General features: G+C 46.1%; 1 protein-coding gene across 1 annotated transcript; it reads left to right on the forward strand.

Annotated features, from left to right (window-relative positions):
• Positions 1 to 4,216: 4,216 nt before the first annotated feature.
• LOC8037993 lies at positions 4,217 to 9,869 on the forward strand. Its single transcript, XM_002406216.5, has 4 exons — positions 4,217 to 4,818; positions 7,221 to 7,496; positions 8,620 to 8,749; positions 9,001 to 9,869. Exons 1-4 carry the CDS (start codon positions 4,779 to 4,781, stop codon positions 9,242 to 9,244), a joined length of 690 nt encoding a protein of 229 aa, XP_002406260.1. The 5' UTR covers positions 4,217 to 4,778; the 3' UTR covers positions 9,245 to 9,869.
• The last annotated feature ends 8,500 nt before the right edge of the window (positions 9,870 to 18,369 follow it).

Consider the following 18,369-nt stretch of genomic DNA (forward strand, 5'->3'; position numbering starts at 1 on the left):
TAACCATTAGGTTGGAGAGTATCCAGCGGTAAAGTACTGGTGACTTCAGCAAAGTCGACGGCACCTAGCGGCTGGAACACAAAGTTGTAGCGGCAGGTTCGCTCTCCAGTCTTCTTGGGCGAATCACATATTCACAGAGCCTTGCGGCCAAAAAACGGAGCCGTGAAAGTACGTAGGTTCAAAAACACGCGATGAAAATCGCCAATATAAGATAAATTACTCTATGCATTATCATTATTGCCACACAAAAAGCAAACAGATTGTGTATTTGCTTTCTCTTCTTTTTTTTTACCAAAAAAAAAAAAAAAAGATAGCGCATCACTTTCCTACTTTTATTGAACTTCTGAAGATTAAATTTCCCTTTTTTTAATAAAGGGTGACTGTTTTTAATAAAAAAAAAAACAGTCACCCAAGCAGCAAGAAATTAGTGGAGCACGACATTTGTTAATGCTCTTGTGGGACTTATTTAGAAGGTCTACACGCGACCAGGTTTCACTGTATTGAAGCCTTTTTTATTATTATTTATCGGAGTACGAGGATGGTGTAGACGAAATAATGGTCGTATAGACTTGATTCTTTAATTACCACAATTATATATAAATGCTGATATTTTAACTGTCCAGAAAATTGTTTCCAGATAAGTTATGTTGTCAGGTAATTCAAACGATAATGTAAACTTTCCAAGGCACCTAAAACAAGGTGTTGAAATTTGCTATGTTTAAAGGGACCATGCAACGATATTCACTTCGAATGTTTTTCACTTTACACGTGCTTACTGGAACTACTGGGACCCATGTGTACTTGCACGCAAGACCACTGACCATAGAACTCCCTTGTTGCGGTGTAATTTCAAGGACAACTATTTTGATTGGTAGCAGAAGAAATAGGAGGGGCAAGCTGCTTGCGATTGGTCCCTGCTCCATTCGATGCACTACGATCGCGTTCGTGTAAACGTAGCCATGGCAGCATGTTATAGACTACAGATCATGTCGCCGCTCGTTTTGGCTGTGAGTTGAAAGGGTGAACGCTGCTCGTTTTTCTTTAATTTTTTTCTGCGACTTCTATTGCGTATGGTGAAAAACGAAAGTGTGTTTTATATGTCATTAATGCCAGGGATTCGTTCTAAGCGGTATTTGCGCGAAGTACAAAAATACTTGCATCGTCCCTTTAAATATACTATCAATGGTATGCTTATCATTCGAACGGCAAAATTACCTCCCAGTGGTGTATGCGGATTATATTACTCTAGTGTATGGGGCAATAAAAAAAATAATCAAAGCGCTCCCGGAACTGGGCATAATATTTCATCGAGCATAACGTAGTCCGTGTCCAGCGCAGATGGAAGTTCTAAATCAAACTGTCTCATTGGTCGAACGAAATGAAAGGTAAGATTCGTGGAGATCTCAGTTTATCAATTTTGCGATAAAGACTTTTGGTTTTCGAAATCTCGATGGCATCCCTTAAGCCTTGCACACCTATACTTCGTTTCAGCTTCGGTCCGAGCGCGGCCAATGTTATGAGCCGAAGGACCAATCAAAAAGCGCAAAAAGCGCAGCGTCATGGCGTGCTCTCTGCTATTGATAAGACTAGCCGATGGTGGAGCGCGCACAGAGAGACGGCGAATACCGGCTGGTCCTATCAACTGCAGAGAGCACGCCATGACGTTGTGCCTCTTTCGCTGTTTGATTGGCCCTTCGGCTCATAACATCGGCCACGCTCGGACCGAAGCTGAAACAAAGTATAGCCAGTGTGTTCAAGAAATGACACGTCTCGTTTGGCTGTATCAGTTTAAAAGAACCTGTCCTACATTCATCTCAATAGCAGTGCATTCGAATTGTTTCTTCGAGTAAGTGAAGATGAGATTAAACTCAGGACATATCTGTTGCCGGCTCTAATTGGTCAACATAATATTATATTTATGACTTAATATCGCATACTCTTATTTTTCTTTCTGGTTCCTTTATAAAACCCTAGTTTAAAATAAATAAAGGTGTCCCCAATGCCGTAGAGCTCGCCGTCAAAACTCAATGAATAGACTATATAAATTAGCACAATGTATCCGTTGGTAAACTTCGCCAACACTCTAACCACAGCTCAAACTGAAACCGTCGATGGTGTGCGTACATGTAGGTGCTTTCCGGCTTTTCCGAGTGCAATACAACACGACACAATAAAATTTTACTATATATGTACACATTTTGCAAAGTAATACCCACATAAGCCAAGAAGGCTTGTGCGTAAAACGCGAATCTTAAGTACAAAAAAAAAAAAGAAAAAAGAACCTAACGAAAACACATTTTCGGAAGCTTGACAAAATCTTTCACAGGACAGAAAGTCACAACAACAAGTTGTCCTCTCTTCGCCCTACGGAAACCGGCGCGAGCAGGAGTCGTTTTTGATGTCGACGTAACCTAGACTTCCTTTACGAAACGAAGATTGACAAGTTGCTTCAGCAACCTCCACCTGCTCCGGCAGTTCGACCGCCCTCCTTCCTCATCTCGTCCGAGCCCTGTTCCCGTTAATTTGAACACATGAACTTTTATTTTTGTGCCTCGCGGCTTTTCATTATTTCATAATCTCCCTCGTCATTGTCCGCGTGAACCTTATATACCTCCTTAACAGGGTATATAACAGTTGCGTGCGTTCAGCGTTTCGTCAAATATTGTAACAGAAATTTCGTTCCTTTATAACCATATAAAGAATAAAAAAAATAAAATAAAAAAAACTGGCCTTAACCAATGCGCCAACTTGAAATAAAAAAATGAAAAAGAAAGAGGCGCTCTGACCGGCGGTACTTGCCTGAAACAGGCAATCTTACCTCAAACAAATATTATGATGAGCCCGAAAAAAAAAAAAAAAAAGAATGCTTTTACGAGGAAAAAACAGGACAAAAATTACGTTTGTGAAATGTTGACCTGCACAGTGACAAAGCGCTGTTTGGCATCTTTGAAGCGCGAAAGAAAGCATTGATGACTAAGGGCTGAACACCAAGCAGCGAATGTGCGGCGAAGAACGGACGAACCTCGCCCGGCGACAACTTCGCTATGTGCGCGATTCAACTGCCTTTGTTCTGACAGCCACGCACAGAAAGAACGCCAACGGGCGAAATTTGTTGCTTTTTCTCGCTCCGTGGAGCCCAGAGCTTAGACCTGGAACAACCAATTGAAATTATATACCATCGCGCGTCCGAAGACTTTGATTTTGCTATCCGCCTATGTGTCCGTGGCTACGCAGTGTTTTCATTGTAATATCAATCCACCTTTCTTTTTTTCTTTCTAATTCCGCTAGAAGAGTTTGCTGAAATATAGCGAACAGGTTTGCCAAGCCTAAGAAAAGAAAACGAAATTAAAGTGCTATAATGTAGCTTTGTTTTTAAATAACTTTACATCACCTCAAGTATAAAAGTTAACAATGGAAATGTACAAACTTTAAAAGTAAAACGTTATGCTTGACTAAAAAAAAAAACTTGAAAGAGAAAAAAAGGCCTCACCAGGAGCTGCGAGTCGCAATATTAAATTTATTGTTTTTTTGGAGTACGAACATAATTTCTGAATAATACCAAATTAAATTGAATCGGACGTGGAAGGCGATACACCCAATGCGATCAACAAATTAGCTGCCCCCCGTTGACAAAAGCCGCCGAAAGCGTAGGGTGCAAACCGCGGCGCAGAGAAGACTCGTCGAAGGAGCTGCCCTCACGCTAAGGACGCATGCCCGTGCCTCTACACCGAACTTCGCGCTTCGAGGGACAAGGGGCCAGAACGCGTGATCACGGCGCCTTCACACGCTAGCGAAATTAGCCAACTGAATCGACCTCCCGTACACCGGACTTGGCATGCACACCAATGAAGGCAGCTCCTCCCAGCTAAAATCTCCCCAAAAAGTTTCCAGTGGGAGAAACATTAAAAAATAGATTCCGAGAATGATGACCCCTCCTTTCCAGTGAACAGCGGAACGAGCATGGACAAAGCTATAATCTCTTGTCGCACACGTCGAAACAACGTCAATAATCGGGTTTCATAACAGTCCGGTACAACCAAACACCCTCGCAAGACATCGAGCCTGCTCGAAGAAAACGCAAATTACCATTACACTGACTCATAACTGGTCCGCGAACTCCGTTGATTTCGAAGAAAGACAGCCCGCGCAACTGCAAAAGAGAAGGGGGGGGGATTAGCGTAATGGCATCACCACACACTCGTGGTGACGTCCGCTGACGTAAGCCTTCCAAGCCGCCCAATGGCGGCGGCACCCGTTCAGCGAAACGTCGCTTCGACACCCGACCAATGACGGGAGGAGAGCGACGGAGACGGAAAAAGATGCTGCAGGTGAAATGGTCGCGAAGACCTTGGCCAAGCTCTGAACGGGCCCCTTTCTCCTCGTTTCCTCTCCATCTTTTGTTCCTTTTTACCCCCCCCCCCCCCCCCTTACTATCGCCTTATTTCGATTTTCTCTTTATCATTTCTTTCTGGCCGCCGGCGTTTTCCTCGCTCGCTACTACCTTGCTGCTGTTCCTTCCAGCGGAGGCGAAAGTGTAAAAGGCGGAGGTCGTCAGACGAGTGAGAGCGAGCCACCTGAGAGAAAGGGAAGGGAGGGGTGAGGGTGCTGTTTACCAATTCCAGAGACCGGTATATAAGAGAGCCGACTGTCCCAGAGCAGGCATCCACATCGGCTTCAGTCTCTTGGACATCTTGTACCTATATACATAGCCCCTTTTCCAAACATACGCTAGCTCTTCTGCACCTCTGGGCATACCAGTGAAAATCATCTAAGTCAACATGAGGACCTTCGCCCTTTTCGCCGCGATTATCGCCGTCGGTGAGTACACGTGACCGTCTTGTCTAATTAGGGTCTTGACTAGTTTTTTTTTTTTTCGAAGCCAATTGATTATTGGAGGCGACAATAATGATAGTAATTTGCATATTCTTCTTCAGTAGCTGCTGCCTTGGGAAATGTTTCATCCATTCATATTGGTCATATCTTTCCCCGAAAATGATCGTGTTTGGGTTTAGCCGCAGACTAGATAATTACTGGCTCTATCTCGAAAAATTGGTTAAGCGCGGCACCGAACTTACCATTGGTTACCTCATCAGAAACGCGATCCTTTGACTAATAAAGTTCAGCGTTGAAAAAAATGCGCGCAACTTATTTTGAGAGAAAGCTAGAGTGAAAGCGAACTTTGCAAGTCCTACCTTCAGAAGAGTAGCCACTAAATTTCAAGCCTTATCTCGCGATAAAAGCGCGCACTTAAGAAAGGAAGTATTCGCTATCTGAAGGTCTAAGTCAACAGCACGAAACAGAGAAAGCGCTCGCCAAAACGTTCCTTCCGCGATGAGCAGCCCGATTTTCGAATCGGTGTAGACTTTTCCTGGCCGCCTTCGACTCCGTGGCTGCGAATCTTGAGGGCTAAAAAGAAGAGAAAGCCTCTTGCTCTTGTCGAGCTGCAACTTCTCTGTTTTTTCGTGTTTGCTTTCGGTGCGGCTGAGCTGCCGAGAGGCGGGTGTCCCAGTGACCCCAAAGCGGTCCGCTGATGGGAGGGGAGCGATCGGACCGACGCCCCGCGCTCCGTCTCGAAGGTTTCTCCGCGGATATAACCGCTCCGGTGGACGAAAAAATAGACGCGCCAGAAGAGGAGTTTACCCAAGCAGACAGGCTCGAGCTGTAAAAATTCATCGCTAAGGAATAGCCCTCCGTAGGGAGTGCCGACGCTGTACACGAGCAGAGACGTTGAGGCGAGCTAACTTAGGTGACACCACAAGCGCGATGCTTGCATCACCAAGCAGGACTCTGGGAAGCTTACTGTACTTTAAATCTTGCGTGCAAAATATAATAACGGCGTCAAGAATTCGCGATAAGTATCGAACTATTCGCGATCACTATATTTCAAGGTACACGTCCCCTAGGTAAACGTGCTATAAGCGCATGACTGTATCAAGCAGAAGGTATTATCACTCCAAGAGCATGGAGAGGCAGTTCAGAGATGCCGTAACCCCCCCACTTTCCGTTTTTCACTTATATTTATGAACCATTTCCACGCAAGGCTCAATTTTGCATGCATTTATTATTGCGCATAAAAATAATGCCCGAATCGACAATGTACTAGCACAATTACTTAAAAGGTGCACTTAGGTCAGTGAACCATAATGACCATCTAGCGAAAGAAGGAAGTCATTCATTACTGCCTGAATGATTCATCCAAACTACACCTACGTGCAAATGAGTACGCGTAAAAGTAGCATAACTATGAACGAACAAACGATCTTGGCAAGCCGATGGTTTTTTAAGAGTGCCGAAAAGCGATTCAGAGTTGTCCAACGGAATCAGGGCGAGAATGAGCGCCCACTTCGACGACGTGAAAGCGAAAGCGAGAGGAGCCCCGCATTCCCTCTGTAGAGATGGTCCGTTCGCGTTTCCCATGGGCGTTGCTGAAAAGACAGCCAACCGTTGGCGATGTCGCACTGCAGGCAACCTGGCTGCCCAGGGAAGCCGATGTAGGACGCTGCGTATTTTTAGATAAAGGTCAGACTTCGCCGGAGGAAAAGCAACAGGCGTACGATAGCACGACTAGGAGAGAAAGGCAAGGCGATATCTGGTCATTCTCTTCGAGTCGTTCGAAGGTCGCGAGTAGAAGGCCGCCGTTTTTCGGCAAAGTAAAATCGCAGAAGCCATTAGGAAAGGCAAGAAAACGGCGAGGAAAGCGACAGAGAAAAGGTGTTTTGGCCTGATGCCGTTCTGGCCCTCCTGCGCCTGTGGAGGTACGGGGCGCCGTGACCCTGAGACTCTTTAAGACCCCCCACTTTTGCTTCCAGCTTCCTCTAATCTCTTGGCGTCTCGGCTGGGGCAACACCCATACGCTCATCCTGAAACTTTGTGGTCGCCTCTTTCCCCAGTAGTAACCTTCGCCTCCATTGTAAAACTAAACAAAACGAAAAATAAAGGAAAAAAAAAGGGGGGGGGGGGGGGTTGAGTGATGTAGGTTGGCTTTTCCTAGCAGTCTTTTGAAAAGGTCATGGGCCCCCTAGGCAACCATTCCTTTTTGAGTGGTGTGATGTGTAAAAGACAAAAGTCGGCACTTAGTTTTTCCAATTTTGCTCAGTAGATAATGTCAAGCCTATTATCATCCGCGATATTTGTTCGATTCTTGTAACAGTTTCCTTCGTAAACGATTTGGTGGCAATTCTAACAGCGTGTATTCTTTTTTCTTTTGTTTGTTTCAACAGCCGCCTACCAAGTGCACGGCCAGGCTTGCCACCTTCGGGAGCTGGACCTCTGTGCCGCCTCCCTTCTGCTCTTTAACCAGAACCCATCTGGTGTGGCCACCACCGACGCCGAAGTGGACAAGCAGTGCGGTTTCCTGAAGGAGTCCCAGGAATGTTTCAAGAACTTCACTACTCGTTGTACCACTCCTCTGCAGAGGGAGCTCATCGGTTTCGTCTCTGAGGGTTCCCAGGAACTCTTCAAGCAGTTCTGCTCCAAGGGCACTGAGATCAGGACCAGTGAGTATCTTCCTGGCAAAATCACGATCGCGATGGACAGCTTGACGAGCTTTATCTGATGACGTCAAATTTTTACGCTGCATCGGAATACGGCGCGCAAGTTCTTCAGCTCCTTGCTCACCTCGTGCGTTTGTTTACCCCCGAACGCGTCCATGTGCGTTCGTATTCCCCCGACGTCAACGAATGACAGCGTGAGCGTGGCTGCATTGTCATCCCGCGTTGTCTACGCGCTATCTATGTTGCCTTTGGATCGGCGGGCCCCCTTTGCGTTTCGGTGCGCAAAATACATATTTTAGAAAACCTGCCCACCGTATAAGTCTACGTTACAATCTGAAACACGCTGGTAACGGGAAAAAGCAAAATATCAGCATAATGCAGTTATGCTTGTAGAAGATAACGAAAAGAAGATTCACGATAACGCAGGAGGAGGCATAAGCGAACTTATGTTACATTTGATGCTCGTAATATACATATATAGTCTTTGAAGTAGTCGAAAGAATGAGGCATAGATGAGGGGAGGAAAGCTTTATTAAACGTCCTAACTTTATCATGTAATCATATAAAAGTGCATAAGGAAAGCGTGAATAATATTTGCACGACGCGGTTTGTATAAAAGTGCCTCCTCGGAACGTTGTACAAAGTCTCCGCCACCGCGTCTAGGAACTGTCAAAGCTACCATAGCGGAAAGCTTCGACTGTTTCTGCTCAACCCTGAAACGAGGAAAAAAAAAAGTCAGGTTGCTTCCGCGATCTCGCCGAGGAAGAGGAATAGCCAAGAGTGCGCGAACCTTATCGTTCGGCTTCCAGGATTCTCCGCGTCCTGGTTCTGGCCCCGCCGCTACTGCTTGAAAATACTCATTTCACAAACAAAGTCGTTAATGCGTAGCACAGGCAGTTTTGGCGTCATCGAAGCGTGCACGTAAACATTCTTCGCTATACTCGCTGACGACGGTCTTGCCTCTGGGCTCTTTGCTCTCATAAACACAGGCACCAAGGAGCAAACAGCTGTGCGCAATGCCGTTTCTTCTCACCTCAATCTGCCATGGCAGATTGCCCAAGGACATAATAAGAGCATTGATGATTGAATGTATACTTAAATCAACTATTTTCTTTTTGTTTTTTAGACTACCTGAAGCACGCCCCTTGCCTCGGCCAGACCCTTCCCCAGCAGAAGCTTTGCCTTACCGACATCCAGGCTGGTCTTGAGAAGATCGCCGTTGTCCCCTTCAACGACCGTGTCCCTGCCGCTTGCTGGTGAGTTTAAAATTCGCAACTTTGCAAGACTGTTCCCCTGTTCCCCACTACTGCGCCTTGACATAAATGTAAATATACTTGCAGTACTTTATGAAATATTTCAGAATATGGAATAGACGCCGAGCCTCACAAGTTAGAGGTTCACGTAGCGCGAAGGAGTAAATTGAATATGAGAGAGTCAAGGGGTCTCCGCTAGATTTGTAGCTTCATAGAGGGCAATGCTAATAACCTCTTTTGATTCTTTTGCGCAGCATGTACTCCAGGTACCAGGCCTGCACCCGCAAGGCCATCACCGAAAAGTGCGGCGCTGAGGCTATTGAGTTCGGCGAGATCCTGGTGAAGATGGCCGCTTCCGACCTTCCCAACGTCGTGTGCAACTCCTTCGACGCCAAGAACCCCAGGTGCAGTGCTCTGCTGCCGCCCCCAGGCACCAAGCCCACCGGAAAGTCCAACTCCGTCCTGTCCCGTCTTTTCTCCGCCTACCTGGGCAACTAAACGATGCTTCAATAGCAGAGCTGCGCAGTCATCCTGAAGCTTTTTACAAGATCGGACACATTGGCGCTTCTTCAACTGCAGAAGAACCTGCTGCTTCTGTGGACTTTACGTTCTTCCACGACTCAACAGTGAAGACGAAGACTCCTAGCTCAGATAACTTCCGCAGCCTTTCTGCCTTTTCCTTCCTTTAGCAGGAAAAAAGAAAAAAAAAATCAAAGCCGCTTTTTTGCGAAACTAGGGCGCTTCTGAACAAGAGGTGTCCCTGTATCATGGCATTTAGTAATACAAGCGTCCAGAAGTAGTTATCCCTGGCGCCTGCAGAGAAAAAGACGTAAAAAAATGAGAAGAAATGGGACGCCGTTGCATAACAAGTTTCGTTTTGTAACTTGTCTTGCACGACTGCGTGATCTCAACAAAAGGAAAAAAAAACAAGAAAGTGATGACGTCACGTGATCCTGAGACCTCAGTGGAACGCGCAGTTTAACAGAACGCGAGGGAGAGAGTTCCCGTCTTTCTTTTTTGTTTTTTTCTTGCGTGCTCTCCTTCCTCGTACCCGATCTGTTAAATCGGGCTTCTCTGTTGGATGTACGTGAATAAACTTCCTAATGTTATTACTGTTTTCCAAGTCCTTCGTCTGTGTGTTACTGCTTTTTTTCTACAGGTCTTCTTCTGCGAGCCTTCGCGTCAAAGCTTTACCTGGTCCTTGTCGTATAATACTTCTAAAAACAGGCTTCTATCTACACACTAAACACGTGTATCTGGGTTTCGCAGATCCTGCTTTACCAATGACAAAGCCACAGGTTCGGTTCATTAATGGGCTTGTAAGGAAAGCAATTGTTTCGAATAAGTTTTTCTAGCTCCAGGACTTCCCTGCCCCAGAACACGGTTTAGGGGTTTACCGGTTCATTAAGAGGATTTTATATACATAGTTTCTTCTGCCAAGTTCAGCCTGTTGCTCCCTATAGTCGGGGACAGGTTAAGAGTTCAGGGGAAGTTCCTCCCACCTCTTTACACTTTAGCAGAGCGAACGCGAGAAAAGAGGTCGCCTTATCTCCAGCATTCACCCTGCTAAAGCGGAAAGGGGTGCAAGGAGCTTCCTCTGAACTCTTAACGGTCTCTAACTATACTAGATGTTCTATAGTTAAGATCAAGAGGAAAGAATCGGTTGCTTCTGTCTGACATAAGTCTGACAGCGCCAGTACATGACACTCATAGAACCACATGACAGTACTTTATGCTGAACGGTCAGATATCAAAAGCACATGTTCAGAAAACATTTCCCTAACACCACCTGTGATTCCTGTCTAACCCGCAATATCATCCTTACTGATAACGGCAACTTCTAGCCGAGTAATCTGACAGAAAGAGGTTCATTAAAAAATTACATTTACAGGGCCTGCGAAATCTTTCAGTAACTGAATCTAATATTTCTCTGTACATTAAATTACACCAGTGTTGAATGATTTAGGAATATCTTGTGTAAATATTAATGAGTTATCTTCGTTTTGTGTAGTTTCTCCTCGCCCAACCCTACGTATCTTTGCGTTCACTGTAAATATACAGGTCCTGGAATATATCAACAAGGGTCAAAACGATTCTAGTGCGTACCAGGGTGACACCGACCGGAAGATGCATGATGAACTGCAACCAGACGAAACACCCTTCGTTTCAATGTTTGTCAAAGGCGCATGCCCCGTTTGAATTCTGCCAGCAGGCGGATCCTGGGCTGGCCAAGAAGACAATCGGATTGTCGAGTGTTGCAGTATTGTCTCCTCTGAGCGAAGGAAACACGAGAGGAGAAAACAATGGCAGGAAAATCAGGCATCGAAAAGACATCTCTAAGGCTTCCAATCTAAGATCCGGTGTACAAGGTGTAAAGCGTTATTTTTGTTTTGGTCATCTTTCCTGCCTTTCAATTTTAAAGTCCTAGCCCCATCACTTGTACTCCGTGTCACTAGTTGCGTGCAATACAGGCGAATGCAACGCCAGGCGAGGAAAGAGAGGCCAAGCACTAGCAAGGTTGGGGAGGCGGAGAGAAACCTCCTCTCCTCTCTAACGTTCTTGATCTCTTAGTGCTCTTTCTTTCTCCCCTTACCCTCCATTGCCCTCCTCTCCCGTCCCACCTTTCTAGTGCTTGCCCTTCCTCTCTTCACCCGGCGTTGCCTTCGCCTGCACTGCACACAACTGGTGACAGGAGTATAAAGTATAAACCGCATGTCAGCGATTTGGCGAGCGACGAGACAAGCGACGGCGACCCGCGCTTCGCTTTCTCTCGGCCAGTCGCTGGGCAAGGCAAATCGCAGGAAAACGACGGGAGCAGACGACAAAAGCGATGAGCAACGTTTTCTAAAAATCCAAAAACCGAGCGATGCGACGAGCGATAGTCGCGTCGCTTGTCGCTGACTCTCGTCGTTTGTCACTCGTCTCGTCGCTTGCTAAATCGCTTACACGCGGTTCAGCTTTTAGTGATCAAAAAAACAACAACCGATGCCGTGGCTCCTAAAATACCTGGTCTAGGATCTTTTTGTCACGCTATGGAAACTTTTTAACGCGTTAGCCTTAGAACGCTCTTTTTGGCGAAAATCCGGTGGTGTCCCTCGTTTGTCAGCGCCGGGGAGAGAGGGAGAAGCATGGGGACAGGGTGACGCGTTCGACGCTTCTATTTGCCCGAAGCGCTGACGTCAGCACGCGTCAACCTCTCACTCTTTCCCCTAAGCTGACAGACTGACAGACACCGCCGGGTTTTCGTCAAAACGAAACCTTTCGTTTTCGACGAGGTCACGCGCACTGCAGGCTCGGAACCAAAGAGGAGGAGGCACCGCGCAGCAACTCTAAGATAACAAAGCCGTAGTGTTAAAAGAGATGGTGTTATCAGAGAAGGCCAACGCTGGACATAACTTAGAGCAGCACTCGTTTTTAATGAGTGCGCGTGATTGTTCCCAGCGTTGGCCTCTCTGATGACGCCCTTTCATTCAACACTACGGCGGCGCGGCGGAATACGGGCGTGGTCAGTTACCACTTTGCGGTCGCCGGTGGTTCTTCGCTCTGGGTTTCCGTAATACCGGTGCGTGGGCTGTGATGTGTGTGTGTAATTAAAACGATGGAAGCGGTTCCCTCCATGAGTGATGTGAATGCGCTTCCTTCCACGAGTGGTATGGGTATGATTATTTCCACGAGTGATATGGATGACCGTATCCAAGGGCGTTGACGTACTCTGACAGGCAGAGAACAGAAAAAATGTGAAAAGAATTACAGGGCGATTCATTGGTGGATTCTTAGGGAATCCGTTAACAAGGCCCTTGGGAAACTCCACATACGTTTCCTTTTGGAAAACGATAACACTGACCCCGTAACGAGGCCTAAAAGAAGGCAGCAAAAAATAGAAAATCAAAAGAGAAAGCCATAAGACAAACCTAAAAAAGAAAAATCATGGGCTCAGCGTTAGCGTTTTTCAAATGGGGAAAGATGGACGTGTGAGGCGTTTCGAAGGGTCACGCAAACGCATTCCCCAAGAATCCACCAATGGATCTTCCTGCATTTTTCCTAAGCCACGCACGTACAGAAACACAGGCACAAAAACGTGTACCTGTTAGTTACAACCCGTCATCAGTCGTTTCAGTCTGTAATAATTTCTATATCCTCAGTATTCTCTCTTCCTAACCTTTCTGAAGTTTAATCCAAGGTTGGCATGCTGCTCACGTACTACCTAATGCCATCAACAACAATCAGTTTAAATATTTTAACTCTTTGCATCATATTGGTGTCCAGTAGGTTCATTCTGAACTTTTTTCTGCTGAGGCTGCGAGTCCTCCAAGTAACCAGCCAAACAAAGTGCAATAATTAAGATGAAAGCTGGAGTATTTGTTCAGTTGCAAACAACAGAAGTTCATAACTCATTATTATGTAAGTTTTTTTAATAGACCGATCTCACCAAGCGTTCAACGCTTGCGTGAGGCCGCCATAACTTTAGTTCACGGGAACAAACGGCAGTGCACGCGGGCTCGTGCCGTCTCGTGCTCTACACGCGCAGAGCTGCAGCGAGTTTGTCGCATGTGCAAAAAGACTAAAGTTCCCTCGATGCATTGCGGCAGCGGTGGCGTAGTCAAACTGGCTGGTGACATCGGTCTATTCTTTTTCTAAGGACAATTAGACCGATTTCTCCAAGCGTTCGGTGCATGTGTGAGGCCGCTATAGGGAGTATTCACTGGACGCCATATTTGTGTGTGCTGTTTAGAGCGCATGCTCAGAACGAGCTTATATCAATAGGCTGCTAAGACCGGCACTCTTGATGGTGCGGAATGCACGTTGCAAAAGAACTGTGGAAACTGACCGCCAGCACGCGCTCAGCATTCGCGCACACAGATATGGCCGCCAGTGAATACTCCTTATAACTTTAGTTTTTGAGGAGGCAGGCGGGAGTTCACGAGACGGCTCGTGCCACTCCGTGCTCTACGCGCGCAGAGCTCCAGCACGGTTGTCGCACGTGCAGAAAGACTAAAGTTCCCTCACTGCATTACATCAGCGGTGGCGTAGTCAAGCTGGCCGGTGAGATCGGTTTATTGAAGCACCAGAGGCGCGCTGCCAACTTTAGAAGTAAGCCAATCAGATCGATCGTACGGAGAACCAAACGAATGGACATGGTTTCAAATAATATCATAGAGGAAGTCGCTGAATGAGTCTACTCCTCCTTAAAACCCCAAGGGCCCGCCAAAAAAATGGACGATTGGGAGCGCCATCTATATTCGAAACAGTTAGGGGTCATGTTATTTAGAAATAATTGAAACGCCACGTGAAAGGTGCTTATCCGCTCCACAATTCTTTATTGTTAAACGGTTTGCTCAATCAAAAATTTTTAATTTCGTTTTACTTTTATTTTTAACTCTTTTGCACTCCTACGCGCGTAAGCGCCGGATGCTAGGTTAAAAACCGCCGACGTTTGCAGACTAGTAATGGGGTATGCAGACTGGCGCCGTGGCCATGGCGAGCCGTAGAAAGCTCATTCAAAGCCTGAGAGACTTTACTCCTCGCCACGACACGTCCCGGCAAACTACTGCGTCCCGCCCCGTTACGTGTTTTACGACGAAACCACTGAATACTACCAATCACGTCAACGAGCACAGTAAGGAGGAGCTCAAGGCTTCGTTCGCCAAGGCTTGCTTGGAGTCGGGTGTAGTCGGGTGTCGCAGCGGGGCAACCGGCCCGACTCCCGGGTGCAGCGAAACGCACCGAGCACGTAGACAGAGGGGGGTCCAGTCACATCGCTTCCCCCTCTCCGACTCGCCAAGGCTGGCAACGGCTCGCTGTCGTGCTCAGACAGAAAAAACGGAGAGGGAGTCCAGCTTTTTTGACGGAGTGGTGAGACGTTCACGGACCACGCCGCCAGTTAGCTCATATCTTTAGTGTTTATCTAAAGGCGTATTCACACAAGGGAGAAATCCCGGGGATTTCTCCACGACACGCGCATCCCGCGACGAAAACGTCAGGCTTCGCGATGTACAAAAGCTTCGCGTTTTCGTCTCGTGATGCGCGCGTCTCGTGTGAATACCCCTTAAAAGGACAGTGCCGTGCAGCACGCACTCAACGAGACTCAAGCTCGTTGCACGCACTCAAAGATGTTTGTGGAATTCTTGCAACTTTTTAGTGCTCACGAGGTAAGCACTAAGTATTGGCGACGTGAGCTATCGAAAGCGTCGCTGTGGTCGGCCCACCACAGTAGGCCGAATGCTGACTATGACGTCAGCAAAAGATGTCTCATCGACGGAAATAAGAGGAATGTAAGAACTTTAATTTTGACGGTGTTGGCAGTGTTGCTTTGAGATCGCTATGATTTCAAGCTTCCACCATGCCCATTATAAACACCATCGAACTTGTTGTTCACAAGGTAATGACGCCAGTAAAGGTAACTGAACGAGGGCGCCATCGAAACATCTCGCCGCTAATTGCAAGCCCGACAAAGATGGCGGGCATAATGCACGTGCTTGAAGTTGGTCGGTGTCGGATGTTCCTGTTTGTCGCTCAAGCGAGCTAGGGCTTATTAATGGTTTCAAGTGAACTAGAATGCCCAGATGAATAGGGAATATCCACTGGCGGCTATATCCGTGTGCGCTGCTGCTGAGCGCGTGCTGACGGCGAGCTTCCGCAGTCCTTTTGGAGCGTGCATTTAGCACCATCAAGGCTGCCGGTCTTAGCAGGCTATTAATGTTAGCTCGTTCTGAGCATGCACTCTAAACACCGCCCTCAAATATGGCGTCCAGTGAGTACCTCCTATAGAGAGTTTTAGTATATCGTGTTTTCAGGACACATAATTTGTAGCGGCCGGGAGCTCGCGCTGCCCCTTCGATGAATGGCCTTAAGGCGGGTGCCGGTAGCGGTAGAGGGCCTTTGAAAAAGATCCAATAAAATTTCTAATTATATCTACATTATTACCGGAATGAATTTATTTGAAGTATATTCGCGCCTTTTGGCCGGTCAAGGCTTATCATAAACTGTGGCTGAAGGCAATAAAACTGAGATCCACTCAGAGTGAAAAACGAGCCAATATACCTATTTACCCAGTCTTAGCGATGACTCTTTGTTACTCTTCTGCTTCAATATCCCAAAATGTCAATCATCGAAAAGTGTTGAACACATATTTGACTATGCTGATGTTGATTTTGAAGCCAAACAGCATTTCTTTGGAAATACTTTGCCAGTAATGTTGCTCAACAATCCTCGTCAGTTTTCGAATGTTGTGAAGCCCTGCGAGAAACCTGGTGTAAGGCTCACCAACTCGGAAGGGGAAGAGATTCCAGAAAGTGAGCGTGCATCCGCGCTAAATGAAATGTTCGTCGACTGCTTTTCCAACTGCCCTGACTGGCTCCCATTAAACTTCTGCGTATAGAATTCCATTACTCTAGAATATGGTGGCATTGTCAAAATTATTGATGGCCTTAAACTATCCTCATCATTTGGCACTGATAATATAAGCTCAAATTAAAAAAAAAACACTAAAATGTACCTTTCTGTCACTCTAACCAAGCTTCTCCAGCCATCCCTCAATCTTGGTACTCTTCCTGAAGACTGGAAGGTAGGGAAAGTGATTCCGGCTCATAGAAGTGGCGATAGGTCTAGCCTTATATTATCGTTCGATTTCATTAACGAGCATCCCGTGCAAACTTCTGGAACACATAATTTACTCTCATCTTGTTGTGTTTCTTAATTCTAATTTTTTTTTTCGCCCCTGCTCAACATGGATTTAGGAAACTATTCTCGTGCGAATCTTAATTCTTAACACTTACAATCTTCATGTCGCTCTTGATTGTTCTTCCGTGGTAGATTGTGTCATCTTTGGTGCTGTCTTCCGTGGTAGATCTATTTATTTATTTTTCATTTATTGTTCATACCCTCAAGCGCCGAAGCATTGTAGAGGGGAGAGGCAAAGTAAACAAAAATAAAATTGATTGAGGTGTCATCTTTGGTGCTGTCAGTTCTTTTGTTGGTTTGACCCCATTGTTAGAGGTCCGGTGTCGTGTCTTTGGTGGAGAGAGTTGATGTCGTACCTTTTGTGGAGAGAGGTGATGTGAAGCAGGGTTCCCTTTCCCTCCTTCTTTTTTCAACCCTATAGGCCGTTCCATTAGGGTCATAACAGAGAGGGTAAAAGAGAAAAAAATGCACTCCCCTCTCACCCCGCATGTGTCCGCTCCGCCGAGTGGGCTGTAGCTAGCGTCCGGCTGGCGTGCAAACTCTGTTTAAAATCGCGTCATTTTGGAACTTTCAAGCGCAGATGCGCAGATTTTGGTATGCCAGTTATCGTGTAATATTATGCTAAATAAAAAGACTCACAGGGTCCATTTGCGCAGTTACCTGCGTGCAAATAAAAAAAAAATAGGGAAAACTGTGTCAGATTGGCCGGTCTCTTTGGCGAAAAGTAAATCCGGCTGCTGTACCTTTTTTACTATACAAAGTTCGTACTGGTGTAGGCCTTTAGCGACCATGAGTGGAAGTCTGAAATAATAAATAAAACGTACTCTCCTGCCGCAATGCACGCAGTAGTTGAGGGTAGTACTGCCGGCTGACTCAACTGCTATTTAAGTAACGGAAAAAAGATATGATAGTTAATCATTTAGCAAAATAGAACAGAGAGCTCTAGGCTGATTTTGAAGTAGCCACAACTATTCTAAGAACGCGAACCACTTCACAACGGCAGCCACGAGCGAGAGTTCGATGTTCGGTAGAGCCCGCCGATACAGCCCAAAGATGGAGAACGGCAACCTCCCGGTTTGTCGTCTGCTAGCGGAGTCGGGCGCGTGCCCTCTCTCTCGTTTTACCCCGCCGAACCCGCTGAACTTCCCGGATGTGTGGAGAGGGCGCTGCGGTCGAACAAAATGGTGCCGCCCAGAGAGCGCTAAATAGAATGGTCTATATAAAGGGTGCTTTCCCCAATAAAGGTTTAGCTGTGTTTGAGACGTTCTCCTTCACTTCCTTGTAGTCGTCTGTTTTACCCCAGTCTCGGGTTTTTCACTAAAATGTAGATTGTGTATTTTTAGGTTTCTCATAGGCATATGATAAGGTTTTACACAGCCTTCTTCCTCATAAACTCACTGTCATTAACACAGAACCCCATGTTTTAGCTTGGATTGATTCCTTTTTAACTAACCGGTTACAATTTGTTCATGTTAACGGTTGTAACTCAGTTCATTCACCAGTATGTTCAGGCGATCTCCATGGTTACGTACTAGGTCCCCTTTTATTTCTTATTTATATTAATGATTTACCTACTGTTACTTAATCCATCGGCTTATTTGCAGATGACCGAGCCATCTACAGGGAATAACCAATGATTGCATTTCCCGGTGGCATATGAAACTTAAGGTTAACAAATGCAAATCCATGGGAGTATCACATCAAATTAACACATGTCATTTTTACAATATTAGCAGCGTTGTCCTGGAATTTATATTATCATATAAATATCTCGGTGTTCAAATAACAAATAACATCTCATATAATGCTCAAATTCAACAAGTAATCAATAATGCAAACCGCATGTTAGGCTTGGGGATTTGCAGCCAAGTTGTCACCGTAGCTAAACCTGTCGTGAGCTTCCAGGATTTTTGGCTGCCCTCGTGGCCGTTTTGTTGCGTGGC

This window comes from Ixodes scapularis, unplaced genomic scaffold (assembly GCF_016920785.2).
Source record: "Ixodes scapularis isolate PalLabHiFi unplaced genomic scaffold, ASM1692078v2 PGA_scaffold0__279_contigs__length_252992795, whole genome shotgun sequence".
Classification (NCBI taxonomy): Eukaryota; Metazoa; Arthropoda; class Arachnida; order Ixodida; family Ixodidae; genus Ixodes; species Ixodes scapularis.

Excerpts from the sequence above, each read along its gene's own strand:
- LOC8037993 (XM_002406216.5), top strand. The coding sequence starts at position 4,779 with ATGAGGACCTTCGCCCTTTTCGCCGCGATTATCGCCGTCG. Across the intron at positions 4,819-7,220 it reads CGCCGCGATTATCGCCGTCG|CCGCCTACCAAGTGCACGGC; the intron begins GTGAGTACACGT and ends TTGTTTCAACAG. Across the intron at positions 8,750-9,000 it reads CGTGTCCCTGCCGCTTGCTG|CATGTACTCCAGGTACCAGG; the intron begins GTGAGTTTAAAA and ends TCTTTTGCGCAG.